Source organism: Emydura macquarii, unplaced genomic scaffold (genome assembly GCF_026122565.2).
Source record: "Emydura macquarii macquarii isolate MOO-44397 ecotype Brisbane River unplaced genomic scaffold, CSIRO-AGI_Emac_v2 contig_3128, whole genome shotgun sequence".
In the NCBI taxonomy this organism is placed as follows: Eukaryota; Metazoa; Chordata; order Testudines; family Chelidae; genus Emydura; species Emydura macquarii.
The window spans coordinates 6,845,422-6,868,804 of NW_027133265.1; the positions used below are offsets into that span (position 1 = coordinate 6,845,422).

General features: G+C 37.6%; 1 protein-coding gene across 5 annotated transcripts in view; it reads left to right on the forward strand.

The window, feature by feature from the left end:
• The window catches only part of PDS5A (PDS5 cohesin associated factor A), a 172,735-nt gene extending 149,570 nt beyond the window's left edge, over positions 1 to 23,165 (forward strand). For 4 of the 5 annotated variants that reach the window (XM_067531116.1, XM_067531118.1, XM_067531117.1 and 1 more), the window contains 7 exons: positions 7,433 to 7,565; positions 8,018 to 8,137; positions 9,333 to 9,395; positions 12,009 to 12,154; positions 13,529 to 13,634; positions 19,489 to 19,844; positions 21,973 to 23,165. In XM_067531116.1, coding sequence (XP_067387217.1) covers positions 7,433 to 7,565; positions 8,018 to 8,137; positions 9,333 to 9,395; positions 12,009 to 12,154; positions 13,529 to 13,634; positions 19,489 to 19,844; positions 21,973 to 21,976 — 928 coding nt within the window. In that variant the 3' untranslated portion in view covers positions 21,977 to 23,165. Of the gene's footprint in view, positions 1 to 7,432; positions 7,566 to 8,017; positions 8,138 to 9,332; positions 9,396 to 12,008; positions 12,155 to 13,528; positions 13,635 to 19,488; positions 19,845 to 21,216; positions 21,368 to 21,972 lie in introns of all 5 variants that reach the window. The other variant, XM_067531120.1, reaches the window with a different exon arrangement.
• The last annotated feature ends 218 nt before the right edge of the window (positions 23,166 to 23,383 follow it).

Sequence of the window (23,383 nt, forward strand, 5' to 3'; positions counted from 1 at the left end):
AATACAGTCACACATAGGCACACACACAAAGTTCTACAGAGATGGAGTATAGTTCCCAGCCTCAGTTGCTCATGTTAGTCCACTGGCCAGGTGGCTAAGGCATGAGGGAGGGAGCAGGGATCTGCCAGTGTGTACCGATGCTCCTGGAAGATGATTGTAGAACCAAACCCAAAGTCCTCATCTTTTCATCCCCTTTTTATAGGGGTAAGCTCTTATGCCACTTTATGGGTTTTGCTTCGTCATGCTGCATCTGCAGGCTGGTGTGATTATCAATCATCCATATTTTGCAAGCATGACCATTATTTTCTATCTATCACAGTCCATCTTGTTTTTGTTCCTCGAGGTGCACCCCAGGGTTATCAGGGTGGGCATTCTTCGGCCAACTGGGTCGTAAAAGTTATCTGCACTCCCTTCTTCTTCCCTTAATCATTCGAGGCTGGTGCCTTTCTCCATCACTCCCTAGTCTCATGTACACACATCACTCACTCATCCATTCATACACTAATCTCTTAACATTCAACTACAATTTATGTCTGAAAGACTCAGATGTCCTTCAGAAACAATAACATCTTTCCTTATCAAAAACATTTTCTACTATAACAAGAGTATTTCTCTATTCCAGGACATATGCTAATATGAATTTCACAATCAACTTTAGAACACATGTATTCAGCAACAATTTTACAACCAGGATCTTTGGTAACTTCACAAACAGGATAATCAGTGAACAGATGGTGGTTTTGAAAACAAAGTTATCAATAGCTAGCAGATTCCTGTCTCACAAACTGGAAGGCCAGGCTAAAATGCAAGACCTCAGAAAAACTGCTATAGTGGTTTGTCACGTACCAAAAAGGGCCTGGCAATTCAATGCCCTTAATAACAGAATCAAATATAATGGAATCAAGCTTTGGGCCTACAGCTTTGGGCTACCAATGAAAGGAATTTCCAAGGACAGGTGGGTCCTACACCCAAGGCAAAAGATCCAAAGAAATTGGACCCGTTTGGCCAAAAAGCATATTCCACGGAGGCCTTCAGCTCCACATAGTGAACCAGCAAGCCTTGCTGGGTTACTATGATTTTAATATGTGGGAATCTGTGTTAAAATGTAAAGACCTGCTCCCCCAGGACTATAGACAGGAGTTCTCATCCTTAGTCAAGGAAAATACGTCAGTGATGTGCCTCACTGCAAGCGGCCCACGACCCCACTGATTTTGCGACAAGATCAATGGGCCACAGAGGTAACTCTGCACAGGAGCTCATGGTTACAGTCCTCGGGGCTCCCACATGAGATGCAACAAACTATACAAGACCTTCCCTTTGAAGGACATTGCTCTTTTCTGAGCAAACGGACACTAGACTGCACTGTCTCAAGGACTCGAAGGCAACTTTGAAATCCCTGGGGCTGCACATACCAGCAGAGTCGAGGATGGACCATAAGCCCCAGCAGACTGGCCGTTACTTTTCACAACCACCCAGACAGGATCAGCAGAGGAGGAAGAGCAGCGGATTCAGGCACAGACCTCATCCTCCTCAGCAGGTCCTGCGCAGTCTGGCTCCAGACACTCTGGGTCCTCAGCATTCATTTTGATGAGATACTCAAAGTCAGCATTGCAATCTCTGCTACATCAGATCCAGCTTACCTTCTTGTTCTCCAACCATCTCTCCCACTTCCTAGATGCCTGAACTCAGATTACTTTCAGATTGCTGGGTTCTCAGCACAGTAGAACTGGGTTAGACTATCCAATTTTTGTTTACCCACCTTCCCATCTCTCTTCAGGGACTCTTCTCACAAGTATCTGTTAGAACAAAAATTCCAATCCATCCTGCAGGTGGGAGCCATGGAAGAGGTTCCTTTTCACCTAAGAGGAAAGGTGTTCTATTCCCACTACTTCCTAATTCTGAAAGCCAAGTGTGGTATCAGGCCCATTCTAGACCTGAGACCTCTCAGCCGCTATCTCAAGAACTTAAAGTTCTGCATGGTCTCCTTGGCTTCCATCATTCCCTTGCTGAATTTAGAGGACTGGTATGCTGCCCTTGATCTAAATGACACTTACTTCCAATTTCAGTCTTCCAAGGCCACAGACGTTTCCTAAGATTTGTAGTGAATTATGGTCATTACAGTTCATGGTGCTCCTATTTGGCCTGTCAGCCGCTTTGCAAGTTTTCACCACATGCATGGCAGTAGTAGCAGTCTTTCTCAGAACAAAGGGAGTCTATGTTTTTCTGTACCTCAACGACTGGCTAGTCAAGAGCCTGTCCAGAGCTCAGGTGGAAGCAGGCTTCCATCTTATTCAATCGACCTTCAGCACCTTGGGTCTTCTGTTGAACATCCGGAAGTCCACCTTTATCCCGGTCCAAAGGATAGAGTTCATTGGTGTGGTCTTCGACTCCGTGCAAGCGAGAGCCCTACTTCCGGATGATAAGATCCCTCCAGGCTCATCCAGTAATGACCATGCAAAACTGTCTAAGCCTCCTGGCCCACATGGTGGCATGCACATATGTAGTGCAACATGTGAGGCTGTGTCTCAGAGTTCTCCAAGCCTGACTAGCCAAGGTATACTCCCTCTCACATCACCTGGAGTTAGTGCTCATGGTGCCTACCCAGGTCCTTAACTCACTGACATGGTGGCTGAACCGCCACATGGTATGCGTAGGGGTACCCATCTCAAAGCCTCCCCATCATTGTCCCTTGTATTTGATTCATCACCCCTCAGCTGGGGATCCCATCTAGGGTCACTCAGGACCCAAGACCTCTGGTCACAAAAAGAGCTCTCCCTCTACATTAATGTCAGGGAGCTCAGGGCAGTTTGTTTAGACTGCCAGACGTTCTTACCTCACGTTATGGGCAAGGCTGATTCAGTTCTCAAGGACAATGTGGCGGCCATGTTCTGCAAAAGAGACAGGGTGGCGCGTGTTCTTCTGCCCGTGTCAGGAAGCAGTTTGCCTGTGGGAGCATCCTATCTCCTGAGAACACAGAACAGGCGGGCAGATCACCTCAGCAGGTCTTTCTCCTCTCACCATGAGTTGTCTCTCTGATTGAACATTGTGAGGGATATCTTCAAATGGTGGGAGACTCCCCTTATAGACATGTTTGCCACCCTCAACAACTGAAAATGCCATCAGTTTTGCTCTCTGCAAGGTCACAGCCTGGGGTCCTTCACAGATGCGTTCTTGTTGTCATGGACAAAGCACCTGTATTATGCATTCCCTCCTATCCCACTGATTCTTCTGATGAAGATCAAGCAAGACCAAGTGCAGGTCATTCTCGTAGCCCCGAAGTGGCACAGGCAGCATTGGTTCACCATCTTCTTAAGCCTATTAGTGGAGGCACTGCGACGGCTTCAGCTGCACCCGGACCTGATCTCCCGGGACCATGGTCAGCTGCTCCACCTGAACTTCAGCTCTCTTCACCTGAGCCTGGAAGCTCCATGGCTGAATATGGAAGAGCAAGCTTACTCAGAACAGGTCCATTAAATCATACTGGACAGTAGAAAGCCCTCCACCAGGTCCACCTACATTGCAAAATGGAAGCATTTCTCTATCTGGTGCTCCCAATGGCAAATTCCACCTTCACCGTTCTCCCTACAGCTCATTTTAGAGTACCTCCTACTGCTTAAAGCAAGAAGGTCTAGCCCTCTTTTCAATCAAGATTCGCCTAGCGATCATCTTTGCCTTCCATCACAAGGTTGACAATCATCTTTTTACATGAGATAGTGATCTGTTTTCTCAAAGGCCTGAAGAGGGTGTTACCGTCAGGGTAGAGATCCCATCCTTCCCTGTGACCTGAACTTTGTCCTGTCGAAGCTTACTGGGCCCCTGTTTGAGCCGCTAGCAGCATGCTCGCTGTTACACTTCTCCTGGAAAGTGACCTTCCTACTGGCCATCACTTTGGCCAGAAGAGTCTCAGAGATCTGGGCTTTCACATCGGAGCACCCATACACCACATCCATTGTTCCTCCCAAAGGTGGTCTCACAATTCCACTGCAATCAAGCAGAGTTCTTGTTCGTATTCTACCCTAAACTGCATACCAGTAGAGAGAAACAGCGCCTTCACTCTTTGGATGTTAGGCAGGCCCTGGCTTTCTACACACAAAGGACCAAAGATATATGGAAAAACCCGTTTCTCTAAAAATAAAATTCAACAATACTCATAGGAAACTGCCTAGAGTCCATCCTAAGGTAGTCTCATAGATTCTTACTAATGTGGAGAAGCAGGCTAGCATTCTTTTCAAATTGCTTGATTCTGATCTGGTTGCAAGTGTCTTATATACAATAGCATAAAGAAGATCTATGCTTAACTAGATCTATGCTTAACTAGATAGTCTGTCGGCCCCAAGATATGAGACACACAAGGTGGGTACTAATATGGTACTCTAACAGCTGAATCAAATGTTTTTTCCCTCAGAACACATATTCCAAATACTCTCTATGCATTCACATAGGACAAGACTAAACCACTTTGGTGATTCCACTCTGACCCATATATCCATAATTCGCAGACTTGAGATCCTGATAAAAATCTTTTTTCAAGATAGATCACATTTTGATTTGATATATTTATTGGTTTAGTTTGAAAATTGATTGCTTGGTCATGTTTACCAAGTTGCAGACAAGGGTCTGCATACACCACAGGTGTCCATGTATCAGGTGGTTTTAAAGGGAGCCATCAAAATCAAATGTGTTCTTAATAGGTTTGACACTCTTTTGAAAATCTTTAATTGACAATACTTGGTTTCAGAGGTACTTGATTAGAGCAGTTTGAGGGTGCAGGCGTCATCCATTTTAGTTTTTTGTGAATAATGGACAGATGTGAGATAGGGTAGCATGTCTATTTAGTTGAATCTGCCAAACATAACATATATTTTATCTCAGTTGGGTGTCAGTTTATTATTTAAGTGTTCTGATGGGATACTCACGTCTCTTCCTTTGAACTTCTGGAAGAAGCATACCTTCATGTCTGGCACTTTGCAACTTTCAATATTTATAACCTCAACCAGCAAGATCAGAGTTCCAAAGAATCTGGAAATCTGACATGCAGGCAGACAGACTATCTAGTCGCACTGTTAGTTTTTCTACAAGAGTAAGCCCGCTTCTCCAATCTTAGGGGTACACAGAATTAAAGCAGAGGCTCACAAATTTTGCCCTCCTTAGTCTCCCCCATATTTCTTCCCCAGAGAAGCAGTATTCAGCCTTATTGCAATTGCAGCCAGTTTATTTGATCAGATATCTCAACTTTCAGAGCTGTCAGTGTGTGATAAATGACAATGTAGAACTCCTGTTTTGTTGCACTTTGTGCCATAATTGACAGATTGTATGTTAACTATAAAACCTGTTTTTAAGGATGTTTTCTCACTGTGTGAATTAAATAAATGAGATTTTAGAAAAGAAAATGGGAAAAATAAATTCCATCGTGCAACCATAAGGTAGAGAGCCCTGCATTGAACTATTTTTTTAATCCCACTCCTGTCTCCCCCTACAATACCCACTTCCGCAAGAGAGACAGATTACCCCATGCTACAAAAAAAGTCAGTTAATATATTATATATGTAAACAGAATTCAAACACAATTTTTATTACTAAAAGAATAAAAGAAATCTTGCTTAAACCATTTAAAAAAACCTTTATTTCCTGTTATAATAGACATCAAATTTATTTTTTTCTTCCACTTAAATGTAAGTATTAAAACCTTTATTTAAAAAAAAGGAGTAGTTTTCCCACAAATTACCACAGTCTGGTTTTTTTGCCCACCAAATCCTGCCTGCAATGAAGTACATTTTACCCCTCCCGCTATTATGGCTGTGGCCATGAGAGCCCAGTCCTGCTGCAAGGCACTGCCCTAAGTATTCCATCCCTTCTTGTCTGAGTCATGACTGAGGTTTGAACCATGGACCTTCAAACCTCTGGTACTTGAGCTACAGATATAATCCTAATTTTATCTGTGGACCAACTGCTAGGGGGATGCCGCACACATTTAGTCAGTGATTACACAACTATTTGGCAGACAGCAACAGAATGGTGGGATCACGAATCCTGGGTTCTATTCATGGCTGTGAGAGAGGAGTATTGGATAGTGGCTAAAGCAGTGGTTACCAGCTGGAGAAGCAAGCATGCTAATTTGGCATGTTTATTCTGAAAGGCAATGTGACTGAAACTTGGATCTACCATATTATAGAACTAGGCTCTGTTCATTTCTTTTGGAAGTTTTCTCGTGCAGCCCCTCAGTTAACTTATTTATAAATTGCTGAGGGGGACATTGATGCTTGCCTGCCTTCTAGTGTAGGAGTAAGAAGAATTGTTCAATAAGTGTTGTGAAATTCATACAAATATAAACAGCAGTCCCATAGTGGTGAGAGTTGAACACATGCTATAAGATCAGTGCAGTTTGTCCTACAGTACTTTGTGGGGGAGTGTGTTTCTGTCACATCTGTGGAATATTGCCTGTGTTTGTGGTACAATGGAACAGGCAGCTGGATTCAACCAAAACCTGGTACGTCCCACAAAATCTGATACATTTGAGAGATCTGTCTTGGTATCTATCTCCATTATTGGGGACTGCTTCAGGGGTGCTGGAACAATTTTTATAGTCAGAGTGCTGAAAACCATTGAACAAAAATGTAAACCCTGTATATGATGGAAGCCATGTATTTGTTTGCTATTACTGCTACAAGTCAGGACGCTGCCAAATCCCCAGCACCGCTAGTTCCAGTGCCCTTGAGCTGCTTGTTAACATCAGCTCTCTGTTAAATATCCTTTTGCATGCTAGTGATAAAATGATCTATAGAGCAAGGAGAAATTGTCAGTAATCCATCTTCTTTCTTCCATTCATCCCCGCCCTCCTCCTTTTTTTTTTTTTTTAAATCTTGTGAAGTTAGCCCATGGAATCGAACTGAGTAAGGAGGAAGTGGATGAGCTGCACTTTTTATACAGGCCTTGATTGAGTCTTTTCCACCCACACAAATACCATAAAATTAATTTTTCATTCTTGTTTAACATAGAGTTCACTGAGGGCCTGATCCAAAGCCCATTAAAGTCAATCCAGAATAGTTAGTTAATTGTGTGGCACAGATATTTCGGTGTACTTTCAAGTAAACTTGACATTTTGAGACCTGTAAATTGCATGCATGCATGCATGTGTGTATGTGTTCTAAACTGGAGTGGGTGGTATTAAGACCTGTAAATTCAAGCTTGAACCCCACACACAGAATTTAAAACATACATATGCAATTAAGAGATCTTAAAATGTCAAGTTTACTTGAAGTTATACTGAAATACCTCTGTACACACATACAGGATTTGACCATAGTTTCTTAAGTCAGTGCTGTGATAGCTGATAGATCTAATAAAATAACATTTTAAGAGATGTTGCTATTCCTGCTCTGTACATGGAGATCACAGTATCAAACATGGTATTTAGTTACTTGTATTTCATTAGGTGCCTGTGGTTCATGCTTGAAGTTTTAATGACAAAGAATGAGAACAACAGCCATGCGTTCATGAAAAAGATGGCAGAAAACATCAAGCTTACCCGGGATGCTCAGTCTCCTGATGAACCCAAGGCCAATGAAGTAAGAAATATGATTCAGTTGAGAAGTGGTGGTTATTCAGTGTTGATTGTTTCACTGCAGCTCTGAATTTTTAGTTTCATGCAGATGTTAGTTTCTGTTGTTTGGAGAAATAATGTAATATGTATCACTACTGCGAATGTCTACTGTTGGAGTAAATAAAACATGTTGGTGTGTTTGAGCAACAGCCATCCGATGTGCATTTATATGTCTAAGGTATTTTTCATTATTCATTTAACAGTACTGTATAGAAAATAAACAGGGAATTACAGAGAGGGGCACGGTGTAATGCGGAGCAGAGTATGCTGTTAATTACTGTAAACTGTAAAGTATGTTCTTAATAGCTGATACAGATATTATTTTTCCTCATGATGATACATTTTAAGAGTACATTCATTCTACTCCTATGAAAATTATAAATAATACCTAAAGCACTGTTTCCCTTTTCCTCCCAGAAACTCTATACAGTATGTGATGTTGCACTGTGTGTAATCAACAGCAAAAGTGCTTTATGTAATGCAGATTCACCAAAGGACCCTGTACTGCCAACCAAATTTTTTACACAACCTGAAAAGGTAATTTTGTTAGTTCATTTTCTGGGAGGAGTAATACGAATACTTTGAGACTTAACTGGCAAGGCTATATATATCATAATTTAAAACACAGAGTTGGGAGAAAAGCTTGTATTTTATTATCAAAAGTATCTACTTATATAGCACAAATTGTCTATGCATTTTGAGCAGATGTAGCTAAAGTTGTTCATAACCAGGCAATAGTTATTTAGAATTCTGATATTTTAACTGACATTGACAGGACACTGCATTAAGGAGTTGTGTACCTGCCAGGAGGGAGAAATGAACAGAAAACATATATTGGGGGGGAAAAGTCAAAACACAAAGAGAAAGAAATGGAATGCAGAGCTGACAAAAAAGTATAAAGAGAAAACCGATTAAAATTTAAAACATCCTATATATATTTAGTGCTGATAATTGTTTGGCCTAGTGCATTTACTATTTAAAAAAAAATCCTTTTAATATAACCTTGGGACTTCTAGGGTAACCTCACTAAGACCCAATATCATTATCATCATCAGGACATAAATTGCTGAAGTAGAGCACAAGTGAATTCTGCAAGATAGATTTTAATTTCTGGTTGTGCAAGAGAATACATCTCAAAATTTCCAGTATCATAAACTGTTACATAAACAGAGAGCCCTTCCAGAGGCTGATATTTCAAAGGTTAAATGATGTAACTTAGTAGTTTACTTGAGTCCTTATAGAGTTTTAAATACTATTGTGATGCAGGCCAAGTAAGCATGTAGATAGATTTGCATTATGATTGACTAGTTGATAGCTATATATTCACAATCAAAATGAAATAGGATTACTACTTAGTTTATAAAAAAAAAACTTGTCTTTGGTCTTCCGAAACAAATAATACAGCTATACACAACAAAAACAACAGGGATATCACTTTTGCTTACCTTCAAGTTAATACAAAAAAAAATTGTGAATCTGGAAAATGAAGTGTGTGACACTGAATACAAATTGTGCAGTTCTGAACACAAATTTTATTGTGCTTTATTAGATTAAATGTGTCACTAGGAAGTGATAAAATCTTAAGTATAGGTTCTGAAAATTGGAAAGGCCTCAAGACAGTTTGTTGATAGCTTCTTACTTGAGAAAATAAATCATTCACACGGACATAAAAATAAAACATTAAAATTGAGAAGACAAATGCAGATTTAATTACTTTCCTCTTTTCACACAGGACTTCTGTAATGACAGGAATTATATTACAGAAGAGACAAGGGTTCTTCTTTTAACAGGAAAGGTACTTATGTTTATTTATTGTAATAACTTTGATTGCACATGCTATGTAGTCATTAATAGGCATTCTTATTTTTAATTTTCAGAAAAATCACCATAAGACTCACTACAGCAGTTTAAAAAGTGTATTAATTACCAAGTTTGTTTGCAATTTTAATTATTAATAGTTATACATAGGCGCGAGAACTATAAATTGCTTTTACTAGAAGGCTCAACAAATATATTTAATTTAACACTATTTTCAGCGGGAAGCAGGGGACAGGGCTTGCTGTCCTTGTACTGTCCATCCTGTGCATTGAGTAAGACAAAAATATGTGTGTGGGGGGGGGCAGATAATAATTAATCATATAATTACAGAATGCATCATAATTTGCACACACAAGATTTTGTAACCTTAATCTTTTAATATAGCTTTTTAATGTAATATATTTAAATTTTAATTTTGGATTGCCACACAGCTCTGAACAGCTCATTTTTGTGATGACAGTGATTTCAGACATAATTTGGCCAATTAATTTCAAGAGTTAAGTTCACCAAGTTCATGTGCAAACAATATTATGATGTGTATAATACCTTCACAGAGAGAAAATGTAAAGTTCTTAAAGGCTTTTTAATCTATCAGAGAAAGTCACAACAAGAATTAATGGCTGGAAGTTAAAGCCAAACAAATTCAAAGTAGAAATAAGGCACTTTTTTAACAGTAAGGTTGATTAATAATTGGAACAAACTAATGAAGGAAGTGGTGGATTCTCCATCTCTTGAAGTCTTCAAATCAAGACTGGAAGATACAGTTTAGTTAAACACCAAGTTATTAGGCTCAATGCAGGAGTAACGGTGAAATTCTATGGCCTGTGTTGCACAGAATGTCAGACTAAATGATCTAATGGTCCTTTCTAGCATTAAAATCTATTATTTTAGTGTTAAAATGCTGTAAGAGTTACCTTTTTCTAATATACAACATATTATATTCATTCTTTCTTGTCTTCATTTGCCTCCACACTATTTTCTTTACTATACAGGTCTAAAGCACCTTTTATTCAAATAAATGTGAAGATTATGAAAATCTAGTAATACAATATTGTGACAGTATAGTCATGAATTAAGAGATTTTGTAAAATGCAAAGACCTTAAGAACAGCATAGTTCACACACATTTCTAATTTAAATTTCATTTGCATTTGCTGATTTTCATATTCTGTTGCATATAACTATGGAGTACTACATAACTTACTGTAAATTTTGCTTAGTCAGAGAAAATAGTTTTACATTATTTGTGTACATGATGGAGTTGTGTAACACTGCTATATTGCTATTCCTACAATTAAAGCTTAAATAGTTTTCAAATTTGATTTGAAACATTTGAAACAAATTTTTACTGGTTGCATAAACTGAGCCCTTCCATTCTTTGATATAGTCATTCATCCAGTTTAATTTTCTGGAAACAGCAGCCTAGCTAGAAATTCTTGCTAAATGGGGACATATTTTTCTCACTAATGCAGCTAGACACAATGGCAGGCCTGGTGTATTTTCTGTTGCTTAAGTTACTTAACTATTACTATTGTACGAAACATCTGAAAAATTTAACTCTCACTCAATTTTAATGTTCAAGTAAACATTTATTTCACTTTCTCTGTTTAAATTTCAAACAACACTATAAATAGTATATTATTTTTATGATAAAACAAATAACTTAAACTTTCAAGTAAACTTTTTGCGCTGTTTGTTCCAGGACTGTGCTTAGTAACAGGCTGTTTTTATGCAAGACATTCGCATGTTATCTTGCCTTTGTATTCTTTCTCCTGCCACAGCCACTGGCCATGTATGCGCTTAGTATAAAAATAAACATCCAGTCTTTCAACTTTAAGGGTTACCTCCTTTTCCTCCCTGCCACTAGAGGCTGCAGTTCTGCTGGTCACATGGGTGCCCAGCAGTTGTGACTTGTCTTTCCTTGGCTTCCTGTTAAATTAACCCCCAACTCCAGGGAGGTATGGAGAGAATCTTTTTATTTAACCTGGTCTAGAAGAACCCTGAAAACTCCTGCACCAGAAGACCCCCAAAGATATGTGAAAGCAAGTAACACTTTACACCTGCTTTCCTTATCCTGAAATAGAAATATTCAGATTTCCCATTTTGTTGGACAGTGAACCTAATCCTACCCTTCTGTTGGGAAAGTTTATATCTATTTTCCAACAACTTTTCTTGCTTCTGCAGATTGAGAGTTTTTTCTGCTTTGTTTGGGTAATGGTTTCAGGATGCTGCCAACTTCATAATGTCTTTTGGGGCCTACCAATATGATATTAGCAATCAGTGGCCATTTGCATGCCTGATATGTAAAAGTTCCCTGAATAATAATCTTTTTAGAAAATAAAGTGGAATTGAACATAGCAATTAACAACAGCCATTGTGTTAGGAAAAATATCCCACAAATGCCTTTTATCACATGTTGTTAGTTAAGATGAATATTATGGCTCCAAGTGGAGAAGGGGTCATTTGGTATAATAGCTGTGCAGTTAATCCTCACTATACCATAGAAAATATTTTTTTTAAATTAGTGTATTTTTAAAATTCCTGTTTGTATGCCTTTAAAAAAAGCTTAAACAAATCTCTGTGCATTTTAGCCAAAACCAACTGGTGTATTAGGTGCAGTAAACAAACCATTATCTGCAACTGGAAGGAGACCTTATATTAGAAGCACGGGATCAGAGACTGGGGGCAATATTAGTGTAAACTCAGAGCTGAGCTCTCCTGCAGGAAACAGATCAAGGTATATGGCGTTTTTTGTTTTTGTTTACTGATGCTCTTTACTTCATTTCACACTATATACTCCTCTGTTTAGGAAATGAGTGTTTTGTTTGTATGCCATTGAACTTTGCTGGATTTGAACAATCTTTGCATTTTTTATCCCGATAACCCAGGGTTATTTATAGGCATCTCATGATCCTTTTTTTTTAATAGTCAGGATAGTTGACATATTGAGAGATTGTGAACTGCCCTGGGCCACTCAGTGGCATAGACAGGAATAGAATCTAACTCTCCTGACTCCCTGCCCTGTTCTCAAGCAACTAAACCACAGCTGAACCTATATAAGTGATGTAGGATCTTGTACCATGTCCATTACCATGGAATATGAGTACCTAGAAACAAGAGATCAACCTCACTAAATTAAGAGAATTTTCTTTCTTGTGTATGAGTGCATTAGTCATAATAAAGACAATTTAGATCCAGATGGATTGCCAATGTATCCTGATGTCATGTGATTGAACACTTTAACTACAGCTTTTTAATATTTTCCATATGAAAATATATTAATAGAACACTAACAAGAATATTGTTGTGTAATTTGATTCTACAGCCCACATGTTTCTAATACAAAATAATTAAGATTAATCATGTTGCTTAATAAACAATAAATATAATTTCTTCATCTTTTCATGATTGTAGTGTCCCAGTTAAAACAAAGTGTTCTGCAGATTAAGCACATATAAATTGATTTGTAGTTTAATAGAAGGCTGAAATGAAATGGTATGAATAAATGTTACTTATAATGTGTGACAGGAGAATGCTTTATTTTCTGAAGTATATAGGGCCAGATTTTGAAAGGTATTTAAGTGCCTAACTTCCATTGGTTTTTAAAAATCTGGCCCAGAGAGAGAGAGAGCTTGCACTTTGAAATTTTATGGTTGAGGTTATCTTTTTTCATAGTTGATGAACTTGATAGGATAAATTGTTAAAGAAAGACTGTTGAGTACAATTAAAAGTTCCATTGTTTGAGAAAATTAAAGGATATTAATTTAGATTGTGTCCCTCAGCTGAAGCAAAGTTTGCGTGATCCTGGAGTGTACACAGTAATGTCTTTGAATATTTTTACTATGGTATGTTTTGTGAAAAATCTCCCCTCCTTGAATAGCTGTGTGCAAATTCCTGGTCTTGATTAATAGATTTGTTCCTATCTTCCTCTGGTGATATTAGACTTGAATGAAAGTTAATTCTTGCCTATGTGGGAAACATTCTGGTGAGGGGAATGTAAAAGTTGAAGACAGGTGAATTTTTTTCTACTTTAGTCTGCAATCCTGCCTGCCTGTGTTTTAATGAAGGGGGAGAAAAGTTGCATGATTTTTTTTTTTAATTCCTCTAACAGGGAACAGAGTTCAGACATATCAGAAACTGGGGTCAGCGAAAATGATGAAAATCCAGTGAGGATTATTTCAGTCACACCAGCAAAGACAGAACCTGTAAAAAACAAGGTAGATTTCATATTTTTAAAAATGAATACTACCTTTTATAGCTAATCTGACATGAAAATTCATTTACTATATACCAGCATTTTCTAGATGGTCTCTGAAGGAATTGGTGCCTCATCTCATTCAATGTAATTATCTCATTTCCTTTGTCAGCCTATAAAAAGACAGCTTATTTTCAGAACAGCTAATGATTTTTTCAGACAAATAGATAGCTGGCATGTGTTCTTAAACAGTATGGAGTACAGCATAGAAAGTATCACCGCTGCTCTGTAGACCTTGACCTTAGTAGCCATTTTGATCCCACGCTGAGACCAAAGTCGCTTTTTAATGCTGCCAAAAACCCTGGATTCAGCTTGAAGACATGAAGTTATCTCAGCATCTGCAGTGTTGTCATTTGTCACTGTGCTACCCAGGTAAGTGAAGGAGTTAACACTCTCAAGAGCTTCACCATTGATGACAATAACTGGTCTAATGTTATTACCAGTTTGTCTGTTGACTGGTTGGAACAGTAATTTGGTCTTATTTGTGTTGATCTTCAACCCAAACTTGCATGCTGCATCAGCAAAACATGTTGTAATTTCATGCATATCTTTTTGGGTATGAGCAACCAAAGCTGAGTCATCCGCAAAGAGACGCTCCCTAACACACCCTTCTCTCACTCTGCTGTTAGCACGTAACCTGGCCAGATTGAATAGCTTGCTGTCACTTCTCGTACATACGTAGACGCCAGTGCTGAGATTTGCATTCATGTTTGAGAGCACTGCTGCAAGGAATAAAGTGAAGAGGGTTGGAGCAAGCACACAACGCCACTTAACCGCCTGGCATATGGGGAAGGCTTCAGTCACAGTTCTTGCCACTGATACTCTGCCGGTCATGTTGTCCTGAAACTGCCTGATGATATTAACAAAGTGCTCAGGACATCCATAGGCTAATAGAATTTTCCAGAGTGTGCATGTCAACTGTGTCGAAAGCTTTTGCGAAATCGACAAAAACCACATAGAGGTCTTTGTGCTGTTCTACACATTTCTCTTGTAGTTGTCTAGGGAAAATATCATGTTGTTTGTTGATCTTCCTGCTCTGAAAACACACTGACTTTCAGGTAGCACTTGCTCTAATATTATCTTGAGTCTATTTAGTAGTATCTTGGCAAGGATTTTTCCTGCTACTGATTGAAGAGAAATGCCACAGTGATTTCCACAATCTGATCTATCACCTTTACGCTTGTGTATAGTGACAATTAGTGTGTCTTTGAAGTCCTGAGGAAGTTCTTCTTTCTCCCAACCCATGTAGTATAAAGTAAATAATTGGGACCTCAATTCTTGTCCTCCATGCCTATACACATCAAAAGAAATCCTATCTTGTCCCAGTGCCTTACCACCCCACATGCTCTTAATAGCCTTCTCCAGTTCATCCATACTAATTGGACGGTTGAGATCATATTGGGTAGGTAGTTGGTTCAGAGTTTCTGTTACATCAGGATCCACATTTCCTATTTGGTTCAGCAAGGCAGCAAAATGCTCTTTCCATCTGTTGATGATGTATTGCTTATCTGTCAGTAGTTGGTTTCCATCAGCGCTCTTTATTGGGGTGATGGTGTTACTTCTTGGTCTGTACACTTCTTTAAGAGTGTCGTATTGTCTCTTGGAGTCATTTTCACCAGCTAGTGTTTCTGTTTCTTCTGCTTTGTTACTCCACCATTTATCCTTCATGTCTCTTATTTTTCTTTGCATTTCTGCTTTGATTTTCTTTAGCTTTAATTGGGAAGTAGGTGTCTGCTTGGAAAGGCAGTCATTGTGAAGCTTTTGTTTCTCTTCTAGAATGTGAAAATGTCTTTGAGAAATAGCAATGGGGGAGTGAAAGGGAACATGATGGAACCGTCATGTTTCCCATCTTTTTTCAGTTTGTTCACAGTTTTAATGTTGTTTTAAGCTAAGGTTATGTCCAGTGTATTTGACTATTTACATTTGACAGACCTGCCTGGTCTGTTAAATAGGTGTAGTCAGAGATTTCATTCAATTTAATAAAATCACTAAAAATGTGTCAAGGGTGTTGTAAAGATGCTCAGTCTATAACAGAGGTCTCCAAACTGTGGGGCTCCCTCCCCCCCCCGGGAGGCGTGGAGGAATATTCGGGGAGCACCACCCAGCCCCGCTCCATCTCTGCCCTGACTCCACTTCCAGCCTCACCTGTGATCTCTGGCCCCGCTCCCAGCCACACCCCCAGCCTCAGACCCTGACCATGGCCCAGCTGCAGCTCTGCTCAACTCCTGCTCTTGGCTACAGACCCACCTCCAGCTGTGGCCTCAGCCTTTGGCCCTAGCCCCCAGTCCCAAACACAGCCCTACTCAACCGTAGCTGGGGGGAAGAAGGGTACGGACAGGGATAAGGGGGGGATGAGGTAAAAAGTTTGGGGACCACTGTTCTATAATATAGTAACACCATATTAGCAATTGTCGAAGACAGAGAGGAATACATGCACAAGAGTTAAGTAAGGAGTATTCCCTCCCAGCCATTAAATTTCTTTGTATCTACTAAGATTGTGCCACAACCAAAATAGTATTTAAACTTTGAGTTTTTAATATTTTATTTCCTTGTGTTTCTTTTAAAGAAGGAAAAAACCTGTCTCATAGAATACAATTTTTTAAAAATCTGAGGTCAGTACTAAATTTTTGTAATTATGGAGGAGGGAATGGATAGTTGATTGAAACATACTGTGTTAATTTTATGATTTAGTACATATATTCATCCAATCTCTTAGGTAAATATTTAAGTAAAGATGTAAGCAGGCATTTCAAGTATGTATTGTGGAAAGAGGCTAATCTTTATATAGACAGGGTATAAGTTGCTGTCATGTAAGATCATTTATGACATCCTGCCTGCACTTTCTTCAAAACTTTAAAGAATCTTTCTGAAAGTTCACAATTGTGAGTTTTTTGCCAGGATGGAATTTTTCTGTAAAGTTTGAGACAAATTGGACAAGGTATATGGGAGATAGGACAGTTCCAAAAAGTAAGTCTTCCGACTTTTTGAAAAAATGTCTTGTTGAGATTCTCAAAGCTATAGGGTATTTAGGTACACAATTCCCATTAATAACACAGGCAGTTGTGTGGCTAAATTCCCTAGCTGGTTTTGGAAATCTCAACCCTTACTCATTTGCTTCATCATAATTTCAAGGTGTCTTGCTCAAGGGAACACCAAATTTATTTTAATCTGCTGGCTTTGTTGAGAACTTATACCTTTGACTAACTTTGGGTTGCTCAAGATAATTTAGTTATTAAAGACAGTTTGTGATCTTATGTCCACATCTCTTTTTTTAATTGAGGTGGTCTACACCAACTGGATGCTAGCTTCCTAACCTGCTCTCATGGGTCATGTACTCTAAAGCATTTTTTATATAAGTTTGCTGTGATCTATATCAGCCTATGCTCGGTTCCTAAAGAGTGTATTTCACAGAAACATATACTAGGAAGCCTTCATCCACACATAAGTGTGAGGAAGAAGAGTGGGTTTATAGCCAAGAACTCCTGAATTTCATTTCCAGTTCTGTCATTGCTTGACCTTAATATGTTCCAGTTATGTTGCTCTGACTGCAAAGGAAAACTAAGATTACACAAAACTATACAAATGGTGACTAGCTCGAAGGTCACTATGAATAAAATATTGTCTATAAAATTGCCTATAAAATAGTTCCCAAAATTGAGTATTTTTTCCATTAATTTATTTTATAGAGTGTGTTTAATCTCTGCCCTTTCTTTCTGGTATTACATTTTGAATCCTTTTTAATCATGCTGAATTATTTCCTTATGTGCTATAAATTATATATAATATATTAGCAATTTTTAGGGATCTTTCAAGAACAACATGTCTATAAGCATTATGATCAAAATTTGAGAAATAAAATTCTTCCCAGCCACTACCCAAATGCCTCATATAAGACTATTAAAAAAACAAAAACAAAAAAAACAGAAAAAACAAGAGAAGACTACCTTATTATGAAGTTTGTTCAGCCATTTAAAAAATAATAATGGAACTTCTAACAAGGGAAAATCCTGGTTTCAGACACAGCATCTAACTTATGGTGAATGGTTTTAATGGAGATCTTTTAAATGACATGAGATAACCAGGTGCCACAGTGATAAATGCCATATATAAAATTTTAAAACAGCTAAACAAAAACTGTTTAATTTTTCACTCTTTTTTAAAAAAAGGAGGGGATTAACACAGTTTTTGTGTGTCTGAAAAACTCTTGGAAATACTTGGTTTTATGTGGTTTTATTACTCTACAGGAGTGGCTTTCAACTGGTGGTCCATGGACACGTGGGGGTCCGCAGAAGGTTGTTGTTACCATAAAACAGTGGTTTTTAATCTGTGGTTTTTGGACCCTTGGGGGTCAGGTCCACAGACTATGTCTCAGATTTCCAGAGGGGTCTACACTTCCATTCAAAGTTTTTTAGAGGTCTGCAAATGAAAAAAAGTTGAAAACCACTACTCTATAGCAAAATAAAAATTGACTAACAAATATTTTATGATGTCCAGTTAATATCAAATGGAAGTAACATCAGCAAAGCAAACTACCAGATGGTTGATGTCATTTAAAAATAATTAAAATGACTGATTTCTGATTGGCTGAACCATAGACCAAGTCAGTTTCCTAAAACAGCAATAGCCTTTTTATAATGGTTTTTTTCAAGCACCTGCAAGGACATTTCCTGATGAACAAACTTTTTTTTAATCAATAACATGTTTACAATGTTTGTAGATGAAGAAGTGTATACAGACCTTGGCAAACTGAAAGTGCTGTCACAGTGTTAACATGTCACAGGTTCACAAAAACATACAATGTTCTGAATTAGTTAGTGGAAAGTGAGGAGATGATGCCAGAACTAAGAACTTGGCTATGAAGTTATTTTATCTCATAAATGCCATTTTAAGTTTTGGTGGCAGCTGAGTAATTTTACTTTATCTCTGGTATTGAGTAATGAATTGTATTGTAATTGTACTTGCTCTGCATGAACAAGGAGATGCAAAACCATCACAATATTTCTGCTAATCTGAAGTTCAGACTCCTGTGTTCAGTTCATAAACTGTCTGATAAAAGTGGGGCCAGCTACAGGGACCATTCAGCTCTACTGGTATTTTTACCCATAAGAATAACTACCTTGAAAAATCTGTAGACTACCTTGAAAAATCTGTAGACACAGGAAATAATGTAAATAGTAGAGCCATAATGCTAACAGTCATCATCCCAGATATGGTCTTTGAATACCCCTCTCTGTTCCTCCCCACAACCTGTTTTTTGTCATGGAGTGGGTCCTGGAGTGTTTTTATTAATTAATTTTTTTAAATTATTATTATTACTACTAATACTACAACTTTAATGGACATTGGGCTCAGAATTCCCACCTACCAAATTAAACCCTTTTTTGCTGCACTTAAGACTTGTTTCACCAGTGCCATTGCTCATTGATGATCTCCTATTGATGGCCAAAGAGACAGCGAAATAGCATGCCTCGTAGGAACATAGTGGGAAGTCAGAGTATTACAGTCCTACCATGATCTTAGTTACTTTCAAACTACAAAGATGTTACTTTCAGACTGAAAAACAATGCACTGCATCATACATTAAAAGTTTCACTTATTAAATTTATTGCAAGCAACTATGCCAAAAAGTTCCATTTTGGTATGTTTTTTTCACTAAAACCAAGCCTACATATGGATGGGTATTTGTATGAATTGTTGCATTTGTATGAATTGTCTGCTTCACAAATTCATGCTTGTGTCTGAGGTTGGTAACAATTCCAGCTTCATCTTTGGGGATCTTGTTTTTATTAAATAGGAATTTTTCTTTTCTTTTGTAGGAGATTCATTCTGATCAGGCTACACAAGGAAACATTAGCACTGAACGTGGAAAAAAAAGAACGACAGTAGCAGCTGGAACAGAAAATATTCATCAAAAAACAGAAGAAAAAAAAGCAGATGAAACAGGACAAGCAGCCCCTCCCAAACCTAGGAGAGGGCGTCCACCCAAATCTGAATCTCAGGGCACCACAGTAAAAAATGATGAAACAAATAAACCATCTAGCAGGGGAAGGAAAAGGGCAGCAGTCAGTCAAGAAAGTGCAGGAGGTTTAGAGGCAGGTAATGCCAAAGCACCAAAACAGCAAGACATAGCAAAAAAAGCAGCACCAGCACAGAGACAAATTGATCTGCAAAGGTAAAAATAGCATCTTTCCTACCCCAAGATATATCCTGAGCTTTAGAATGTAATGTATTCAACAAATGGTTTAAATACACAACCAAAAAAACGTTTACAAACAACCAGCATCATGGTTCAGCACATTGCATTATGAAATATATTTTTCCTGGTGTATCTCAAGACTAAATCTATGTATATGCCATGAGAACAAGTTTCAGAGCACTGAATAGGATATATCAGACCAGGAAACATATCCTCTTTTTGTACAATATTATTTCTTGAATATGGTGCTTCCCTTGGCATCATCATCAGCATCACTATATCAAAGAGCTAAGAGTGTTAGAGTTGGGATTTTTCACTCCACTCACTAATGCAGATATACATGTGCTCTAACTCAGAACCCTGCCTGGATCAAATGGCTAACAAAAGTTAAAAGTACTGTATCTTTAATTAATGAAATACGCTTTTTAATAATTTTTTTAAGCATTTGTTGCTTTTTTAATCCATGTCCTTTCTTGAAAAGTATCGGTTGTCTGAAAATATAAAAAACCAAATGGATATCAGAAATTGAAACTGTGCATTCACCAAGTAGCTATTTGACTTTGTTAGAGCCCTTTTTCATTTCCTGTATACATGCTTTGATTTATGCATTCACAGAATGTTCTTTACATTTAAAACACAACTTAACACACCAGAACTAAACATTCAAAAGATTTGAAGAATTGGGTTAGCACAATCTTGGATGCCTATCTGCAAACATGTTTTTAAATGTAAGAACCTGCCAAGTTTTAAAATGCAAAAACATGCTAAGTAATTTAATGTGTTCAAAAAAACCCACAACTTAACCTGAAATAAGTATTTCAATAGGTCTATAAGCAATTTATCATAGATTAAAAATTATTTAAAACTGAAAAAATAGTGCAATAAAATAATGTTTAATAAGGAAGAGACTGCATCTTGAAAGCAGTCCAAAAATCACATGGGCATGATTGTAATTATTATTGATACAAGAGATGTCCTATCAGAATAGAGAAAATCATGTCTCTGACTGCATCAACCTAGGAAGTGGGAGGATTGCCCACTGAGACTGTGGTTTCTAGTTTGCAACTACATTCAATCTGTATGGAACAAAAAGAGATCTTCCCCTGCCTTCCCATCTCACAGCAAGACTGACACCTGCTTAAAGTGACAGATAACAGCCCCAAACCCCACAAAGGGTCATATTAGTATACGGTCAAAAATAATCTGTATTTTACACTTTTCCTTGAAATTCTGTGGTGTTTATTTTTTTACATACTTAAACCAGCCATGTATCAAATAGCTTCTTTTGCAGTATGTATAAACTCAGTTATTCCTAAAGAAATGTCAAAACAGTATTAACATTTTTCAGAAGCCAGGTGCTGGGAAGTGATGGAGATTCACTGTTGGAGATAGAATCAAGTCCAGGATATTCCTCAAATGATATGGATCATTTTAAAGCCTGTGAGAGCAGCCAGGAAGACACTGAGGATACAGAGCTAGCAGAGGGAGGCTTCCTTAAGGTGCAGCAGGGACTTATACAGGGCTGTTTTATATTTTTACTGTACTGTAGTTTGTGCAGGAGGGAAGCAAGAAATCCAATTTTCCTTGTATAAAAACACCTTTGAGTGTGAGACTTATCTCAAAACCTTAGCTTTTTGATTGTAAGTAATTATTTTTGGATATCAGAAAAATTATTTGCAGGCTTACTTGGTTTTAGGTAAGAGTTCAGTGATAGTCTTTTGTAGACTTGAATTCTTAAAGCATTTGTTTTAAGTTATTCTCCCCATTCTACTACATTAATTCAGTGTGGCTAAGCAAGAGAAAATGCTGTTCAGTTCTGGAAATTAAAGAATATATCTACCTTCATTCAGGTTTCTTTATCTCAACTTTGTGTTAAAACATGGTTTTGTTAAATACGCAGTAGGAAAATGCAGATTTATTGAACCTGTGATAGTTCAGAAGAAGATACGATATAGCACCGGAAGATTAAAATCACAAGTGAAGAGTCAAGCAGATTGTAGGAACTTAAATATACACATTGGTGAGGGTGGCTTTTATGGTTCAGAAGTAACTGAATTTTCTTTATCCAAATATTTAACTGTTATTTTCTTTTTTCCCATACAAGGTAAAAAGAAAACTTACTCGAAAAGGGAGGAAATGAAGGCCAAATAAAGGCAAGCTCCAAGCTTTTGCAAAAACTAAGATTCTGAAATTTCCTGTACAGGAACTGAAATTACTTCAAAACACACAGCTTTCAGCTCTGACAACAGAAGGAAAACTATGCTTCCCTTTTACATGAAATTTAATCCTTCTCAATGGAAATGTAAAGCAGAAACTCTTGAGAAAGAGGCTAAAAGCATCTGTACTTATTTCCCCAGAGACTTTTTTTTATGAAAAGTCAATAATTAAGCAAATTGCTTAACACTTGGTTCCAGTTTCTGCATATCTGGAGTTTAAAAGTGTTTTACTCCATTAATTTTCATGCTGCATTTTTTTTTTAAAGAAAGTCAAAGGAGGAGGTCCTTTTACTGACATTGAAAATTCATGATCCTAGAGCCAGGTATTCCCATGTTTCACAAGAAAAAGTAGAAAGTCTACTGAATGGAAACAAGACTAGAGGAAAAATCACAAGAAATATTTCTTTGCTTTACTTTTGGAGACTGTTTTATGTATAATTCTTTACGCCTGCCTACTTTTCTGCAAAAATAAGATGTACAGATTTCAGTTCCCTGCTATGAAAAGTCATGTGGTGGCAATTTTATAAATGTTGCTTTCTGATTTTTATCAGAGTGGGAAAATAATCACTTAAAATTATTATTGATTTGCAAGTAGACTTTTCATTTTTTAATTTTTCTTCCCTTTTAGTTTAATATAATTTGCAATAAATGTACATATTGATGTTTGTTTTATAAAAACATATATCATTTTTAAGTGTTTTTACTTCAGCTGTTCTGTTGGAATATTCGAAATTTTAAAGGAGTAAAGACAGTCCAGCATTTGATTTTATAATGTTTGTCACCAGATTTTTATTATTGATGTAAAAAAGTCAATTTTTAAAAATAGTTGGACTTTGGCAGCTTTGTAAGGAAAGTTGGAAATGTTTAGGATTGCTCTCAATTTTAAGCATTGTGCTGATTGGAAGTAAGTCTGTTTTGCATTTTGTCTTCCTGTTCAGGCTCATTTTTAATGTTTATTTTAGACGACTGTTGCATCAATATTATGTTTCCTGGCATCGTTCAACATAGATACAGTGTACACTTTTATGTACACATGATCATATTTAAGTTTGTTGCATAAAATAAACGCTTCTAGGTGTCATATGGTGCTCCTTTTTTTCATTCCCACTAAATCTAATTATTGGTTATCTGTGTATATTCCTGTACACAGGAACGTTACATTTGAGCAAATAGGCTGTGTGCAAGCAAGTATGTAGTCAAAAGGTGAAAATTTGCATCTGAAAAAACTGTTTGATCTGTTTCATAAGTTCATTTTTTCTGCCTAGAGGAGAACTGGATCCTATTCCTGGTTCTGCCATT